General features: G+C 44.6%; 1 protein-coding gene and 1 long non-coding RNA gene across 2 annotated transcripts; one reads left to right on the top strand and one right to left on the bottom strand.

Annotated features, from left to right (window-relative positions):
- Window positions 1-521: 521 nt before the first annotated feature.
- On the top strand, window positions 522-18,460 carry LOC110533194 (uncharacterized). Its single transcript, XM_036973437.2, has 7 exons — window positions 522-2,262; window positions 10,160-10,309; window positions 10,442-10,564; window positions 10,652-10,829; window positions 11,145-11,251; window positions 11,352-11,391; window positions 16,581-18,460. The coding sequence occupies exons 1-7, from the start codon at window positions 1,711-1,713 to the stop codon at window positions 16,727-16,729; spliced, it is 1,299 nt and encodes a 432-aa protein (XP_036829332.2). The 5' UTR covers window positions 522-1,710; the 3' UTR covers window positions 16,730-18,460.
- Window positions 10,757-11,391, bottom strand: LOC149975107 (uncharacterized). Its single transcript, XR_016488804.1, has 2 exons — window positions 11,330-11,391; window positions 10,757-10,974 (listed from the first exon to the last, which is right to left on the bottom strand). It is a non-coding gene; the product is annotated as an uncharacterized LOC149975107 (long non-coding RNA).
- Window positions 18,461-19,552: the final 1,092 nt, after the last annotated feature.

Raw genomic sequence — 19,552 nt, 5'->3', positions numbered from 1 at the left:
CATTTAATCGACATCCACGTTTTCGGAGCCCGAGGAACAGTGGGTTAACTGCCTTGCTCAGGGGTAGAACGACAGATTTTTACCTTGTCAGCTCAGGGATTCGATCCAGCAACCTTTCGGTTACTGAGCCAATGCTCTAACCAATAAACTGGTTTCCAATGAAATGAGAGCAGTAAAAATACATGTTTTGTCATAGCCATGTTATACCATGGCTATCAGCCAATCAGCATTCAGGGCTCGAACCACCCAGTTTATAATACTAGCTTGCTAACAGTCGATTTAAGTTATTGAGGGGCCATTGCCATATACAATGTTGCAGATCATCTTCTACTCGCCTAGCCTCACATCTCGACAAATGCTATATTGTTTGATTTGATATTCATAAACAAATGTATTTTCTGGCAAGTTAAAGCTGATTTGTTACATACTCTGGTCAGTTTTAGGTAGACCCAATGATGTATATAAACCCTGGATTGCTGATGCTATTTATTGGGCATTGAGGCTTTGAAGCCACCGGTTGGCCATATTGGCACTCCATAGTAGGAGCAGTCCTCCATAGGAATGAATGGGATTCTGCAGTATTTCAATTATGTTTCATGGGGAGGGTCAAAATCAAAAGTAACAGTCAGTATCTGGTGTGGCCACCAGCTGCATCTCCTCATGGACTGCACCAGATTTGACAATTATTGCTGTGAGATGTTACCCCACTCTTCTACCAAAGCACCTGCAAGTTCCCGGTCATTTCTGGGGGGAATGGCCCTAGCCCTCACCTTCCGATCCAACAGGTCCCAGACGTGCTCAATGGGATTGAGATCTGGCTCTTCGGCAGTTGTTGTTGCCATCCTGTACCTGTCCCGCAGGTGTGATGTTCGGATGTTTGACAGTTTAACTTTAGTCCGTCCCCTCGCCCCTACCCGGGCTCGAACCAGGGACCCTCTGCACACATCAACAACTGACACCCACGAAGCATCGGTACCCATCGCTCCACAAAAGCCGCGGCCCTTGCGGAGCAAGGGGAAGTAGGGGAACCACTACTTCAAGGTCTCAGAGTGAGTGACGTCACCGATTGAAACGCTATTAGCGCGCACCACCGCTAACTAGCTATCCATTTCACATCGGTTACAGTTACACGTGGCCTGCCACTGCGAGGACGATCAGCTGTCCATCCTGTCTCCGTGTCTTGTTCATCTCACAGTACGGACATTGCAATTTATTTCCCTGGCCACATCTGCAGTCCTCATGCCTCCTTGCACCATGCCTAAGGCACGTTCACACAGATGAGCAGGGATCCTGGGCAACTTTCTTTTGGTGTTTTTCAGAGTCAGTAGAAAGGCCTCTTTAGTGTCCTAAGTTTTCATAACTGTGACCTTAATTGCCTACCGTCTGTCTATAAGCTGTTAGTGACTTAATGACATTCCAGGTGGATGTTCATTAATTGTTTATGGTTCAAGCATGGGAAACAGTGTTTAAATCCTTTTACAATGAAGATCTGTGTTATTTGGATTTTTACGAATTATCTTTGAAAGACAGGGTCCTGAAAAGGGGACGTTTCTTTTACTTTAAGGAACATTTTTATATTTTATGCTTAGCTTATATAATTTAAAAGAATGCATGAAGTTGTCTGTAATAGAATACACGTGTCAAAAACGAATGTAGACACATGCTTTTCTATAGCTTTTAAAATACTCTGTTTCACAATTGAGTGCCAAGATGGCTGCAATACATTACCCCACTCCAGGGGTTAAACACATAATTTGGTGCACCACCCCGTTCCCGAAAATGGATCGCTCCTACAGACAGTCACGTGGCTTGCTATATAAAGCGTGCAGACAGGCGTCTAGTTATACTGTTATATTGAACGTAAGAATGGGCAAAAAGAGTGACTTAAGGGACTTTGAGCGTGGTATGATCGTCGGTTCCAGACGCGCCGGATCCAGTATCTCACAAACAGCCGCACTCTTGGGCTTTTCACGCACAGCAGTGTCTGTGGTTTACCGAGAATGGCGCGACAAACAAAAAACATCCAGTCAGCGACAGTCCAGTGGGCGTAAACAGCTCGTTGATAAGAGGGGTCGAAGGAGATTGGAAAGAATCGTGCAAACTAACAGGCGGGCTACAATTAGACAAATAACGGCGCAGTACAACAGTGGTGTGCAGAACGGCATCTCGGAACGCACAACTCGCCGATCCTTGTCACGGATGGGCTATAGCAGCAAACGCCGGGCAAACGAAGAGTGGAAAAACATCGCCTGTGTAGATACGGTAAAGGAGTCAGTGGAATGCAGACCGTTCCATTGATTAGATAGGTCAGATTTGTTGAATGTGCGCCAAACAAAGTGGATGTATCAAATAAGGGTTTATTTATGTATTGTCACAGGCCCACAACCCGATTGATATGTTTGGCTGTTTTCGCTGCATAATGTTTAGAAGTTGCTCCTTAAGGCTCAGAAGAAGTGACGGCTAAATACTAACTCCCGTTCATATAGCTAAACTTGTTAGGTAGCATACATAAATCGGTGGTAGTCAGTCGTTTTTTTAACTGTAACACAGTTGATTGGTTACGATGACATGATGTGGACATCCATATAAGCGTTCTACACCGATTTTTACCTTAACGTGTAAAATACATTGCCTAAATGTAAACTCATTTCGTTGGGGGCAATGAAGAAATTCGGAATCTTTCCTCCACAGCCCTTTCCCATATGCGTTTCCATGGCAATTCCATTGTTTTGGTCCAGTTCGATCGACTTCGTCTGTTGCGAGCGGTCAACGAATGTATATTCCCAGCCATATTATTCCTCGCAACTACCACGAAGGAAAACAAAAAACTTACCGAAACTGGCCAACAAGCTCCACGTTCATTGTCGATATTTTGTACTTTGTGTTAATAATTTCACATTTTATAATGTATAGGAAAGACAATTAACATGTTGGTCGCCGTCTTGTGAAAAAGCCGGCCTGAATGACATGAGACCGAGCAAAAGGCGTTCGGTGTGTGGGTTGCTAAAACTCCGTTCGACCCTCTGGCTTTTCATGCATGCATGAATACAAGTATTCAACATTGAATGCATTTTAATTGATATTTTTACGGTATTACTGCGAGTAAACAGTAATTCTTATTTGGAGCGTTTAGATCACTGCATCTCAGGAATCGCCATGTTGTCATTCTGTCGTATTTGAAGCTCTAGAGGAAGGAACTCCATCTTTGTTTTACTGATTTCCAATAGTGTGCAGCCTGCAATTCAGGGCGTTGTTGCATGTGGGCATTCCTGCATCTTTAGGGACGTCCCCTCCTGCATCTGTAGAAACACCCCGATAAGTCCATTGGTTCCCGCATGAATGCACCCCTAGAGCACAACATCTTCATGCTTGTGTGACACCTTTTTGAATGTGGATCAAAAGGGAAATAAATGTTTCACCCTCTCCTGCTGTGTACCGGAGTCCTCTTTGCCTGCTAGCGGGACACTGTCTAGTGGTCGCTAGCACAGCAGTCGGGAGGCTGGGGTGACACTGCTAGCTTGTTAGTTAGCTAGCTAGCACACTTTTGCCCCCACATACCGGAGAAAACCATGCCTGACAGGCGGGTGCGAAGGACACTGTTTACCGGTCGCCCCCCACCTCCCACTAGCACAACACATGGGAGGCTGGGGTGATACCATGTGCTAACTAGCTAGCTTGCTAGACAGCGACACTGTTAGCTTATTAGTTAACGCACGGCGTCGCCCCCGCCTGCTGTATACCAGAGTCCTCTTTGCTAGCTAGCGGGACACTGTACCGGGTCGCTCCCACAGCAGTCGGGAAACTGGGGAAACACTATGTGCTAGCATGCTAGTTAGCAACACTGTGTGCTAGCATGTTAGTTAGCTAGCTAGCACACTGTCGCCCCCACGTACCGGAGAAAACCATGCCTGACAAGCAGGGGCGAAGGACACTGTCTAACGGTCGCCCCCACGACAGGTGGGAGGCTGGGACGACACCATGTGCTAACTAGCTAGCTTGCTAGTCAGCAACACTGTTAGCTAGCTAACACACGTCATCGTCCCCGCCTGCTGTGTACCGGCTTCAGCCTCAGGACGAGCTGGCTAAGCTAGCACAGTGTCCTCCACTGCCGCCGTCGTTAACAGAACTGCGGGAAACCGGTGTCCGACCGGTGGGGGCGAAGGACACTACTGGTAAAGATTTTTATAACTAACCCAAGAGCACAGAAGGCTGCTGCGGGGAGAACGACTCATAATGGCCGGAAACCACGTGTTTGATGTATTTGACCATGGTTGCCCTTAGTTTGGAGATGTAATCCAGAGACTGGTGTTTTCTCCATCTCCTTAGCTATCATTCTCTAATTCCACTGATTAAAACTTGGTCCTCCAGAAAGTGGAGAGCAACACTTATGCAGTTCTCCTACGCAATATACTTGTAAAAAAAAAAGCCACACAAGACAGGATTACCTACACATACTGACCAGCTCAAATGGACAGAAGCGTGCTATATGGCAGACCAATCCGAACTCATCTCTCGGCATGTCCAGTCCACTCATTATCTCCGCCAATCATGGCTAGCGAGAAGGTTGCTGTCTTTCTGTGGCTAAACCAACTAGGCTCAGTATTTTAACAATTTTATTTGTATTTACAGAAGGCATACCAGTTTTATTAAGGCACATGAAAGTTATGTTTCAGAAGACATTTCTGCCAAAATATGCATTTTGATTTAAAAAAAAATTATATTCAAATGGCTCTCCTGTGAAATAGTGACCCGTGACATACGCAAGGTTTTTTCTGAAACGAGTCACATTTGATACCATTCCACTCCAGTCATTAACACGAGTCCATTCTCCCCAATTAAGGTGCCACCAACATCCTGTGCCACCAACCTCCTGTGCCCAAGATAGACCTGAGCCTGTCATTTCCAATGGGAGCAAATTAATCATAGTTGGCAGAACAATCAAGGAGATGGGCAGAGCATGCACGAGCTAGTGAGATCCTATTGGCACGTTCTAACATTTATTGCATATTTTTCATATGGAACACGTAATTTTTTTTTTACTTTGGCAAAGGGTAAAGTCTACAAAACTCTTGTCTGTTACAGATTCTAGTTTTGGAAACACAATACTGTATGGAGATCAAATGTTTAATAGATGAGAAAATTAGCAAAATGTCGGCCCAAACTCCATCTTCTCCCATTGCTGGCCACTGGGCTTCCTCTCATCACCATATTTAGTATTGCGTGACCAGATGCTAACCAGACACCAACCAGATGCTTTACATTCATACAACTGGTGAAATATCTGTCTGATTGTTCTGTGCTACTGGTGTGTACTAGCTATAACAAAGAGGAAGTGAGGCCTAATTTGGCTGAAAATCTTTCTCCCTCCAGCTAGTGGGGTTGTTTCGCCAACCAAGCAAGGAGTTTTTGTATGGCGGTCAATGAGTTTTGAATTTGGTCAACAAAAATGTATGGCCTATTTGCTACGTGAGGTGTATTTGATCTAATATATGTTTCATAATGTTCAAGTTAAGTGTACTGATATAGGTCACGTGACAGCCAGCAACCTTCGGAAAGTATTCAGACCCCCAGACCCCCACGTTTTGTTACCCCATAATGACAAAGTGAAAATGGTTGTTTAAAATTAATAAAAAAAAACAAAAAACTTATTTACATATGTATTCAGACCCTTTGCTATGAGACTCAATTGAGCTCAGGTGCATCCTGTTTCCATTGATCATTATTGAGACAACTGTGGTGAAATCAATTGATTGGAAATGATTTGGAAAGGCACACACCTGTCTATTTTAAGGTACCACAGTACACATCAGAGCAAAAACCAAGCCATGAGACAGATTGTGTCAAGGCACAGATCTGGGGAAGGGTACCAAAAAATGTCTGCATCATTGAAGGCACACCAAGAACACAGTGGCCTCCATCATTCTTAAATCATTCTTAAGAAGTTTGGAACCACCAAGACTCTTCCTGGAGCTGGCCGCCCGGCCAGACTGAGCAATCGGGGGAGGAGGGCCTTGGTCAGGGAGGTGACCAAGAATCTGATGGCTACTCTGACAGAGCTCTAGAGTTCCTCTGTGGAGATGGTTGTCCTTCTGGAAGGTTCTCTCATCTCTGCAGCACTTCACCAATCAGGTCTTGCTGGAGTGGGCAGATGAAAGCCACTCCTCAGTAAGGCACATGACAGCCCAATTGGAGTTTGCCAAAAGGCACCTAAAGGACTCTCGGACCATGGAAAACAAGATTCTCTGGTCTGATGAAACCAAGATTGAAGTCTTTGGCCTGAATGCTAAGCGTCATGTCTGGAGGAAACCTGGCACCATAATGTGCTTCGGCCTGTGCAACGCTCCAGCTACTTTTGAGCATTTGATGGACAGGGTGCTGGATGGCATCCCCCAACAGCAGTGTCTGGTATACCTCTATGACATCCTGGCCCATGGCAGCCCCTTCCAGTCAGCCCTGGTGGCGCTTCGGCGTGTGCTGGAGCGGGTGGCTGCCGCAGGTCTGAAGCTCCACCCCGAGAAGTGCCACTTCATGAGGAGAGAGGTGTCCTTCTTAGGCCACAGAGTGGGGAAGGAGGGGATCAGCACCATGGAGGACAAGGTGGGGGCTGTCCGAGACTGGCCCACCCCCACCGACCAGCGTCAGCTGAAGAGCTTCCTGGGCCTGGCCTCGTACTACAGGAGGTTTGTACGGGGCTCCTCAAGCGTCGCTGCTCCCCTGAACCGCCTGCTGCCAAAGGACAAGGATTTCACTTAGACAGTGGAGTGTGACGAGGCCTTCACCACCCTCAAATGTGCCCCCCCCTGACCTCACCTTGCCCTTTATCCTGGACACAGACACGAGCAATGTGGACATGGGTGGGGTGCTGGCCCAGGTGGGTCAGAGGGGGAGAGAGTGGTGGCGTACTTCAGCAAAACATTTGACAAACATGAGCGCCGCTACTGTGTCACCCGGCGGGAGCTCTTGGCTGTTGTGGCTTCCGTCAAACACTTCAAGTACTACCTGGGTGGCTTGTCCTTTACTGTAAGGACTGACCCCTCTGCTCTCCAGTGGCTCATGTCTTTCAGAGGGGCAGGTGGCTCGCTGGTTGGAGGAGGTTCAGCCGTATGACTTCAGTGGTGCACAGGGCAGGGGCACGCCACTCCAACGCCAACACCAAGTCCCGTCGGCCCTCTACTACAGACGGCTGCCGCCACTGTGAGTGGAGAGAGGGACGGGAGAGAGAGCTGTGTGCAGAGGGGGTCTGTGCCACAGTGTGTCGGGCGAGCGGGCCTGTCTGCTGTGAGCTGCAGACTGTCGACGTGGCTGAATGGGGGCAGCAGCAGGGACGGGACACAGACCTACAGCCAGTGCTACAGTGGGTAGAGGCGCAGGTGAGGCCACCATGGGAAGAGGTGACAGCGCTCTCACTCCCGACCAAAGGGTTGTGGTCAAAGTTTGAGAGACTGCGGCTGGCTGATGGCGTGCTACAGCGGGCGTGGAATGAGTCGGCTACGGGAGAGGAGAGGTGGCAGGTGGTGGTCCCAAAAGCATTGCGGGAGGCTGTGCTCCAGAGTACTCATGGGGGGGTGGGGACTGGACACTTTGGGGTCACAAAAACACTGCGCTGCCTCTGTCAGGGCTTTTACTGGGGGCAGCACAAGAGGGATGTGGAGGACTTTTGCCGCCACTGTGACCACTGCACAGCGAAAAAGGGACCCCCAGGCCGCTCTCGTGCTCAGCTCCAACAGTTCCCAGTGGGGGCTCCCATGGAGAGGGTGGGAGTGGATGTAGTCGGGCCGTTCCCCACCACAGACAGTGGAAACCGCTGGGTGCTCAAGGCCATGGACTATTTCACAAAATGGCCTGAGGCCTATGCTCTGCCCTGACAGCGGGGATGTTCAGCAGGTTTGGAGCTGCATGAGTCCATCCACAGCGACCAAGGCAGAAACTTTGAGTCCCGTGTGTTTGCCACCATGTGTGAGAGGCTGGGTATGCACAAGACCCGCACTACCCTCAAAGTGATGGCCTTGTGGAGCGCTTCAACACAATGCTTGGACAGCAGCTGGCCGTCGTCTCTTCCAAACACCAGCGTGACTGGGACAAGCACCTGCCTATGGTCCTCATGGCATGCCGCTCCGCTGTCCAAGACTCCACCTCCTGCACGCCTGCCCTCCTCATGCTGGGGGGAGAGATTCGCACCACTGCGGAGATGGCATTTGGTCGGCCCCTGGATAGCCCTCATGTTCCCCCGGGGCAGGAGTATGCCCGGAGACTCCAGGACCGCCTGAAGACAGCCCACACCTTTGCCAGAGAGCAGCTGGTGAATGCAGGTGTGAGGCAGAAGAGGAACTATGACGTACACACCTGGGGAAGGCACTTTGTGGCTGGGGAGCTGGTCTGGGTCTACAGCCCCCTAAGGAAAAAAGGCAGATGCCCCAAGTTGGACAGTCACTGGGTGGGACCCTGCAGTGTTCTGGAGAGGGTAGGGGAGGTTGTTTACTGGGTGCAGCTTCCTCCCAGGGGGAAAAAGGTGTCACCTCACCGGGACAGGTTAGCCCCATACAGAGGGGCCTATTCTCCCCAAACCCCAGGGACCCCCACAATTTCCCCTCTCTGGCAATGACATTCTCCAGGTGCCGCAGACAAGGCTCCAGACAGCCCACTCCCCCTGTCTCTCTCCCTGTGTCACCGCGTTGTTCCCCGGAGCCATGGACTGTATTCCCCATTCCCACTTCCTTGTCCCCCATATCCCTTCCTTCATCCCCTGGGTCCCAGAGGGGCAGCCCCCTGTTTCACATCTGGACACTCTGCGACCATCACGGCCACACAGGCAAAGGAGTCCTCCGGGTAGCTTCACAGACTTTGTTCCCTCGGGGACGAGGGACTTTGTGGTGGGGGGGCTGTATAGCGACCCGCACAGACAGCTGTGTGTTATGTGTTAGGCTATAAGTGGGTTGTGTTGTACTTACCAGTGTTCGTGGTGTCCGACATGCCAATCAACCTGCTATCTGCCAATCACGGGAATGCCTGGAATGTTCTGATGCTGGGCATCCTGGCGGAGTGGCGTGGAGGGGGGTTGGGCAGGGGGATGGAGCATTGGAAGTTAAGACCAGGTTTAGCCATTGTTCTCTCTCTTACGTCTGGGCTTCACAAGAGGTCACTGTTGGTTTGTGGGGTATCTTTCATTTATTTGGCGTGGGCTATGGCCAAACAGTAGCCTGTGTAAAGTTGGGTTAATAAACCGTCAATTTGTAAACTCGAGCCTCAGTCTGGACAATTGTTCCTTTATGATCTAGTCAGGTCATTACAATATAGAGAGGCTCCTGTAGGAACACCCCGATTTGCGGGCTGCAGTTGCAATCTAATTTCTAACAGTGTTTTCACTTTAGAGTATATTTGCAATCCTTTCCATTGCTGTAGGGTAGGTAATGGCGGGCAGTCAGGCTTCTCTTGCAGGTCCTCAACTGCACGGCAGCGCTTAAAAGGGCAATGGCTAGCCTGTAGCGAGCTTGCTAACAAAAAGCATTGCATGTGTCATTAGTGACTGAACAGCGGGCAAGTGAAGGTAGAACTGTATTGTGCGGTTCTTCCTCGTGGCAGCTGGTTTAAAGAAACAACCGTGGTGCCTTGACATAAAACATCATGCAACCGAATACCTTTATTGATGGCTCCACTCGACAGCCTTATCAATGTTTCACTTTGTTAGTGTGCAAATCATGACCTTTGACGTTCAACGTTAACTTTCTTCAACCTTTTTGTTGCGCAACGACTGTCCCTGACTATTAAATGTGAACTCTGCTCTTTAAACAATTAAATGGAACATTTTGTAACTAGGAACTGAGCAGTTGCAAGTATTCATACAGAAGTCAGTGGAATAACAGCCACTCCTATCATTGTGGTCCATATTTTGTGTATTGACCTTTTTCATCCTGAAGTTTAGATTAAAAGCTTTTTGTTTTTATCCATGGAAAATATTGATGCAGCAAGTTACTGTTGCCAACATGTGACTATTCTAAACAGGTTTCCCACAACTTTTATATAAATGCATAACATGTTTTTCATAATATGGGTGCATTATCCATTGAGTGTTTAATGCATCTGAAACAACTCATGCATGTGTTTTTTTTTTTTCTTTTGAATTACATGGATTACAATTTAACAAATTATTTTATCCTTATAGGTACGGGAACTTGTCCTGGACAACTGCAGATCAAATGAAGGGAAAATCAAAGGCCTTACAGAAGAATTTGTCAATCTGGAATTCCTCAGTTTGATAAACGTTGGCCTAATCTCAGTCTCCAACCTTCCCAAACTTGGGAAATTGAAAAAGGTGGGGGGGGGGGGCCTCTCAATTTTTAACACAAATGATTAATTTGGGACGTACTCATTATTTTCTGAAAGGCTGTTACTTGCTTTGGTGTTTTTGGACAGAAGTGACTGATATCTTCACATTATGTTGCAGTTGGAACTCAGTGACAACAGAATCTCTGGTGGCCTTGACGTGCTAGCAGAGAAACTCCCCAACCTCACACATCTAAATCTTAGCGGGAACCAACTGAAAGACATCAGCACGTTGGAACCTTTGGTAGGTACACCAAACTCCCGGTAGAGCACAATACAGTGCGACACCATCTCATTTCCCCATATAGTTTTGACCAATTTGGTCCCACAGAAAAAGCTGGATGGCCTGAAGTCTCTAGACTTGTTCAACTGTGAGGTGACCAACCTGAACGACTACAGGGAGAGTGTGTTCAAGCTGCTCCCTCAGCTCACCTACCTGGACGGGTACGACGCGGAGGACCGGGAGGCGACCGACTCGGACGGAGAGGTGGACGATGACGACGATGAGGGTGGGCAGCCATTTAGTTTGTGTTTTTGAGGGAATACAAGGAAATGTAAGTGCTGATGTGCGTTGACTGGAAGGTCTTCTGTAGCTCAGTTGGTAGAGCATGGCACTTGCAACGGCAGGATACTGGGTTCGATTCCCGGGACCACCTGTTTGTAAAATGTATGCTCGCATCACTATAAAACATCTGCTAAATGGAATATTTATATATTGCAATCTATATGTTTTGTCATGGAAGGCAATTCTGTTGTGTATTTGTAGGGTTTGTCGGCATTTCTCTGTGATGACTGACAATGGAGGTGGTGTATTTGTTTTTTAGGAGAGGATGAGGACATAGAGGAGGAAGACTTTGACGAGGAGGATGATGACTATGAAGAGGAGGGTGTAGTAGTAGGAGAGGATGATGAGATCAGCGAAGATAAGGAGGTAAAGCCATTTTCGGTTTGTTTGTGACCCAATAGTTTAAAAAGATCAACATGGTTTGAGAGCTCTGTGGATGCTGACCTGCTCTGTTACTTCTCTCCAGGAGGAAGACCTTGGCATTGATGATGAAGTTGACGAAGATGGTATGTCATTCATACTTTGACACAAGCTCACTTTTGGATACTTCACTAAGTACAGTACCATTATAGTATAGGGATGCACGATATATCGGTGAACATATCTGATTAGCGCCAATGTGCAAAACCGATGTCAAAGCTGACATGCATACTTATAAAGTAGGTACATGAGCTAATGACGCCACGTGGGTGATGTTGGCTTTCGCCGACTGGTCGAGCACTGGTACACACTACCAATTGCGCTATGTTTCAGAATAGCTCCTACCGGAGTAACACCGTAATAGCATTATGACATACATACTATGGAACGCCGTTTGGGTCTTTGCGTGTCAAAAATGATACAGTAGAACTGTCAAAGCTCTACAAAAAAAGTCTGCAAACACCGGCCATGAACGATGCTTACAATACCGCGTTTAATAAAGGCCATGAACGATGCTTACAATACCGCGTTTAATAAAGGCCATGAACGATGCTTACAATACCGCGTTTAATAAAGGCCATGAACGATGCTTACAATACCGCGTTTAATAAAGGCCATGAACGATGTTTACAATACCGCGTTTAATAAAGGCCATGAACGATGTTTACAATACCGCGTTTAATAAAGGCCATGAACGATGTTTACAATACCGCGTTTAATAAAGGCCATGAACGATGTTTACAATACCGCGTTTAATAAAGGCCATGAACGATGTTTACAATACCGCGTTTAATAAAGGCCATGAACGATGTTTACAATACCGCGTTTAATAAAGGCCATGAACGATGCTTACAATACCGCGTTTAATAAAGGCCATGAACGATGTTTACAATACCGCGTTTAATAAAGGCCATGAACGATGCTTACAATACCGCGTTTAATAAAGGCCATGAACGATGTTTACAATACCGCGTTTAATAAAGGCCATGAACGATGTTTACAATACCGCGTTTAATAAAGGCCATGAACGATGTTTACAATACCGCGTTTAATAAAGGCCATGAACGATGTTTACAATACCGCGTTTAATAAAGGCCATGAACGATGCTTACAATACCGCGTTTAATAAAGGCCATGAACGATGTTTACAATACCGCGTTTAATAAAGGCCATGAACGATGCTTACAATACCGCGTTTAATAAAGGCCATGAACGATGCTTACAATACCGCGTTTAATAAAGGCCATGAACGATGTTTACAATACCGCGTTTAATAAAGGCCATGAACGATGTTTACAATACCGCGTTTAATAAAGGCCATGAACGATGTTTACAATACCGCGTTTAATAAAGGCCATGAACGATGTTTACAATACCGCGTTTAATAAAGGCCATGAACGATGCTTACAATACCGCGTTTAATAAAGGCCATGAACGATGTTTACAATACCGCGTTTAATAAAGGCCATGAACGATGTTTACAATACCGCGTTTAATAAAGGCCATGAACGATGCTTACAATACCGCGTTTAATAAAGGCCATGAACGATGTTTACAATACCGCGTTTAATAAAGGCCATGAACGATGTTTACAATACCGCGTTTAATAAAGGCCATGAACGATGTTTACAATACCGCGTTTAATAAAGGCCATGAACGATGTTTACAATACCGCGTTTAATAAAGGCCATGAACGATGTTTACAATACCGCGTTTAATAAAGGCCATGAACGATGCTTACAATACCGCGTTTAATAAAGGCCATGAACGATGTTTACAATACCGCGTTTAATAAAGGCCATGAACGATGTTTACAATACCGCGTTTAATAAAGGCCATGAACGATGTTTACAATACCGCGTTTAATAAAGGCCATGAACGATGTTTACAATACCGCGTTTAATAAAGGCCATGAACGATGTTTACAATACCGCGTTTAATAAAGGCCATGAACGATGCTTACAATACCGCGTTTAATAAAGGCCATGAACGATGTTTACAATACCGCGTTTAATAAAGGCCATGAACGATGCTTACAATACCGCGTTTAATAAAGGCCATGAACGATGTTTACAATACCGCGTTTAATAAAGGCCATGAACGATGTTTACAATACCGCGTTTAATAAAGGCCATGAACGATGCTTACAATACCGCGTTTAATAAAGGCCATGAACGATGTTTACAATACCGCGTTTAATAAAGGCCATGAACGATGTTTACAATACCGCGTTTAATAAAGGCCATGAACGATGTTTACAATACCGCGTTTAATAAAGGCCATGAACGATGTTTACAATACCGCGTTTAATAAAGGCCATGAACGATGTTTACAATACCGCGTTTAATAAAGGCCATGAACGATGTTTACAATACCGCGTTTAATAAAGGCCATGAACGATGCTTACAATACCGCGTTTAATAAAGGCCATGAACGATGTTTACAATACCGCGTTTAATAAAGGCCATGAACGATGTTTACAATACCGCGTTTAATAAAGGCCATGAACGATGTTTACAATACCGCGTTTAATAAAGGCCATGAACGATGTTTACAATACCGCGTTTAATAAAGGCCATGAACGATGCTTACAATACCGCGTTTAATAAAGGCCATGAACGATGCTTACAATACCGCGTTTAATAAAGGCCATGAACGATGTTTACAATACCGCGTTTAATAAAGGCCATGAACGATGCTTACAATACCGCGTTTAATAAAGGCCATGAACGATGCTTACAATACCGCGTTTAATAAAGGCCATGAACGATGTTTACAATACCGCGTTTAATAAAGGCCATGAACGATGTTTACAATACCGCGTTTAATAAAGGCCATGAATGATGTTTACAATACCGCGTTTAATAAAGGCCATGAACGATGTTTACAATACCGCGTTTAATAAAGGCCATGAACGATGCTTACAATACCGCGTTTAATAAAGGCCATGAACGATGTTTACAATACCGCGTTTAATAAAGGCCATGAACGATGCTTACAATACCGCGTTTAATAAAGGCCATGAACGATGTTTACAATACCGCGTTTAATAAAGGCCATGAACGATGCTTACAATACCGCGTTTAATAAAGGCCATGAACGATGTTTACAATACCGCGTTTAATAAAGGCCATGAACGATGCTTACAATACCGCGTTTAATAAAGGCCATGAACGATGCTTACAATACCGCGTTTAATAAAGGCCATGAACGATGCTTACAATACCGCGTTTAATAAAGGCCATGAACGATGTTTACAATACCGCGTTTAATAAAGGCCATGAACGATGCTTACAATACCGCGTTTAATAAAGGCCATGAACGATGCTTACAATACCGCGTTTAATAAAGGCCATGAACGATGCTTACAATACCGCGTTTAATAAAGGCCATGAACGATGCTTACAATACCGCGTTTAATAAAGGCCATGAACGATGCTTACAATACCGCGTTTAATAAAGGCCATGAACGATGTTTACAATACCGCGTTTAATAAAGGCCATGAACGATGCTTACAATACCGCGTTTAATAAAGGCCATGAACGATGCTTACAATACCGCGTTTAATAAAGGCCATGAACGATGTTTACAATACCGCGTTTAATAAAGGCCATGAACGATGTTTACAATACCGCGTTTAATAAAGGCCATGAACGATGCTTACAATACAGCGTTTAATAAAGGCCATGAACGATGTTTACAATACCGCGTTTAATAAAGGCCATGAACGATGCTTACAATACCGCGTTTAATAAAGGCCATGAACGATGCTTACAATACCGCGTTTAATAAAGGCCATGAACGATGTTTACAATACCGCGTTTAATAAAGGCCATGAACGATGCTTACAATACCGCGTTTAATAAAGCGTCATTTGTTTGACCTCCTCTTCTGGGGTAGCTAGCTTTAGGTAGCACCAATACAACCAGCTTGAAAAGCAATGACAGTAGAAACTGCAGTCATTTTCATTATTCTTAGCAATGATTTAGGAATCGTAAGTGTTAGCTAGGTAGCCAATTGTTGTTCACCTATTGAAATTGAACTTCAGTTCATGAAAATAAATAGCTAGCCAGCTACTTAACCCTGTTGCCCAATGCTAACGTTATAAGCAGCCAGTTAACTTCATCTGGCTAGTGATGCTCGACCGGACCGGGTTATGTGTCATGAAGCTAGCCACAATAAGGATTAGGCACAATAGTGGAATTTTCAGTTTGCCTTCAAAATAAGTGTCATTGACAGTGATGCAAATGAATACAAATAGTAGCATTATGCCAAACTTTTATTTTGAAGGCTAACCGCAAAGTCCACTAGTGTGGCTAATCCTTATTGTGGCTAGCTTCACATAGATGGGTCCGACCACCATTAATCAAATAAGAACTGTCTTATAAATTAGGGTTATTTTAGATGACACCTAGCTATGCTACTGAAACATGTGGTTTTGCTATGTTTTTGGGGAAGAACATTGTTTGCATCCATGAGCTAGCTAGCTTCTTTTTTTATGACCAGCACTGTGCGAGACAACTTTACCAGCATCATAGCATACGTACCGATGAATCGTTGTGACATATATGAAATAGAAATTATGGTGTAATCAATTTTTAATAACTACGTAAATTAATGAACATGTTAAATTATTGTGACGTACAGTCATATTCAGGTCCTGATTGGTCAACAAGCTTATTTGACACGTTAAATGGTGTGACCAATCAGGACCTGAATATGACTGCATGTCACAATAATTTAACGCGTTCATACATTTTTTACATTATCACTTGAATTTCATGTCACAACAATTCATCGATATGCATCTTTTTTGCTGTGCAAAGACCCAAACGGCATTCCATATCAATCCTGGTTGAGAATGAAACGACTGAACAACAGTCAGTTTGTGTGTAACCATTTATTTAACTAGGCAAGTCAGTTAAGAACAACAATGACGGCCTACCCCGGCCAAACCTGGACGACGCTGGGCCAATTGTGCACCGCCCTATGTGACCCCCAATCACGGCTGGATGTGATACAGCCTGGATTTGAACCAGAGACTGTAGTGACGCCTCTTGCACTCAGCTGCAGTGGCTTAGACCGCTGCGTCCATGGTTGTGTGTGTTAACTATTTAACTGTACTAGAATGCTTAAAAGGCTGCTAAAATTTGAAATATTGGTTATCGGTATCAGGTTTTTTGGCAAGGAAAATGTTGCATATCGGTATCGGCCAAAAATGTCATGTCAGTGCATCACTAGTATAGTATAATAACCCTTTCCCATTTCTACCAGAAATCAAGGCTGTTCAAGGAGAGAAGAGAAAGCAAGAGCCTGACAACGATGATTATGAGCAGAAAACGGCAGCCTATCAAGTTACCAACCCCTTCCCTCTCCACCCTGACGCCCACCCTGCCTACGCCACGACTCTCTCCCAGCTTTGAGCCTGTCTAGGGTAGAGGTCGACCGATTTTAATCGGAATGGCCGGTTAATTAGGGCCAATTTTTTTCAAGTTTTCACAACAATCAGAAATCGGTATTTTTGGGTGCCGATTTTTTTTTTAAATGTATTATTTTTTTTATATTTATACATTTTTATACCTTTTTATTTAACTTGGCAAGTCAGTTAAGAACACATTCTTATTTTCAATGATGGCCTAGGAACGGTGGGTTAACTGCCTTGTTCAGGGGCAGAATGACAGATTTTCACATTGTCAGCTCGGGGGATCCAATCTTGCAACCTTACAGTTAACTAGTCCCACGCAATAACGACCTGCCTCTCTCTAGTTGTACTCCACAAGGAGATTGCCAGTTAAGCTAATGCAGTAAGCCAAGGTAAGTTGCTAGCTAGCATTAAACTTATCTTATAAAAAACAATCAATCATAATCGCTAGTTAACTACATATGGTTGATATTACTAGATATTATCTAATGTGTTTTGCGTTGCATATAATCTGACTGAGCGGTGGTAGGCAGAAGCAGGCATATAAACATTCATTCAAACAGCACTTTCGGGCGTTTTGCCAGCAGCTCTTCGTTGTGCGTCAAGCATTGCGCTGTTTATGACTTCAAGCCTATCAAGTCCCGAGATGAGGCTGGTGTAACCGAAGTGAAATGGCTAGCTAGTTAGCGCGCGCTAATAGCATTTCAAACATCACTCGCTCGCTCTGAGCCTTGGAATGGTTGTTTCCCTTGCTCTGCATGGGTAACGCTGCTTCGATGGTGGCTGTTGTCGTTGTGTTGCTGGTTCGAACCCAGGGAGGAACGAGGAGAGGGACGGAAGCTATACTGTTACACTGGCAATACTAAAGTGCCTATAAGAACATCCATTAGTCAAAGGTTAATGAAATACAAATGGTATAGAGATAAACAATCCTATAATTCCTATAATAACTACAACCTAAAACTTCTTACCTGGGAATATTGAAGACTCATGTTAAAAGGAACCACCAGCTTTCATATGTTCTCATGTTCTGAGCAAGGAACTGAAACGTTAGCTTTCTTACATAGCACATATTGCACTTTTATTTTCTTCTCCAACACTTTGTTTTTGCATTATTTAAACCAAATTGAACATGTTTCATTATTTACTTGAGGCTAAATTGATTTTATTGATGTATTATATTAAGTTAAAATAAGTGTTCATTCAGTATTGTTGTAATTGTCATTATTATAAATAAATAAAACATTGTCCGTTTTTTTCGGTCCTCCCAATAATCGGTATCGGCGTTGAAAAATCCTAATCGGTCGACCTCTAGTCTAGGGCAAGGCTGTACCAGACGGTTGGTCAGATTGGAGCTGCCTCCGCCCCATGGAATCCAGAGACATTCCCAAGGTTCTCAAGCAGCGCACCACTCCGCATTCCACAATTTCACTGTCAACTCCCCTTTATGTATACCTGTGTGAGGACTTCAGGATTGGTATTTCATTTTGGGTCTGCGCTTTTAATATTTTTGTTGGATGAATTATGAATACATTGTTAGGTTTATTTCTTACCCCTTTGTCTGCATTCTTTATTTTTTTTCCCAAAAATAAAATTGCTATAGCAACTGTGCGACAAGCGAGCTGTGATTTTGTGTGGCCGCCTGTTGCACAAATCAAGGTTATAGCTACATTTTTTTTTTTTTACTCTGTATGACCAAGCTTTGTAAATAAAATGTTTACGTTTTGCGCTAGTGACAAGTCTAGAACTCATTTATATCACACAATATGCACCAAATTCCTCAATGGATACTCTAGTCACTCTACGAGATGACATGTTGCAGCTTATTTTATTTTGAATGGGAGGGAAGGTAAAAAGACTGCAATAGGAACAGGAGTTTCACTGCAACTCAAATGTTATTTGTCACATGCTTTGTAAAATGTACAATGAATAACGATAGCATGGCTATATACAAGAGGTACCAGTACCAAGTCTGCAGGGGTACGAGGTAGATGTGTACATATAACTAGGAATAAAGTGACAGTAGCAGCAGTGCGGTGAGTCATGGTTCGTGCAAAAATGGTTATTGCAGATAGACGGGGTAGCTATGTGGTTAACTACTTAAAAGTAGAATATGCAGAAATCGCACCGCCATTACCTGGTTGCTAAAATTCTAATAGTTTGCCTAATTTCAGTTTGTGCCTAAACTCTGGACCACGAAGCCAGTTCCACTGCTTATTTTTCATTGTTCCCCTCTAATCAGGGACTGATTTAGACCTGGGACACCAGGTGTGTGCAATTAATTATCGGGTGGAACAGAAATCCAGCAGGTGCCGGACCTCAGGGTAAGAGATGAATACTACCTGTGTAGAGAATCATTGTGCTATCTAAACCGCTGTGAAATATATTCTCAATAACCAGAGTTTTTTTCCAGCTGTGTGAAGCCAGTGTACAAAACCGAAAGGAAAAGACCACTAAACTTAACATGAATCATAGAAATAGAGCACATAGAACAGATCTACTGCTTCTTAGACTTGCTTTCAATGAGCATGAAAGATATATAACCCACTTTTCTATGTGAATTTGGTCAGGGTGCCCAAAGAGTTGCGTTGTAGCTTTAAGAACAAATTCTTATTTTTACATTGATGCCCACCCCCACCCCCTGGTGTAGACCCATGGTTACATACACTACATGACCAAAAGTATGTGGACATCTGCTCGTCGAACATCATGGTCCCCCCTTTGCTGCTATTTTCTTTTCACCTTTATTTAACCAGGTAGGCTAGTTGAGAACAAGTTCTAATTTACAACTGTGACCTGGCCAAGATAAAGCAAAGCAGTGCAG

Source organism: Oncorhynchus mykiss, chromosome 19 (genome assembly GCF_057628025.1).
Source record: "Oncorhynchus mykiss isolate SJ-2025 chromosome 19, ASM5762802v1, whole genome shotgun sequence".
NCBI lineage: Eukaryota > Metazoa > Chordata > Actinopteri > Salmoniformes > Salmonidae > Oncorhynchus > Oncorhynchus mykiss.
The sequence above is the reverse complement of the archived record's forward strand: the minus strand, read 5'-3'. Positions and strand labels throughout refer to the sequence as shown.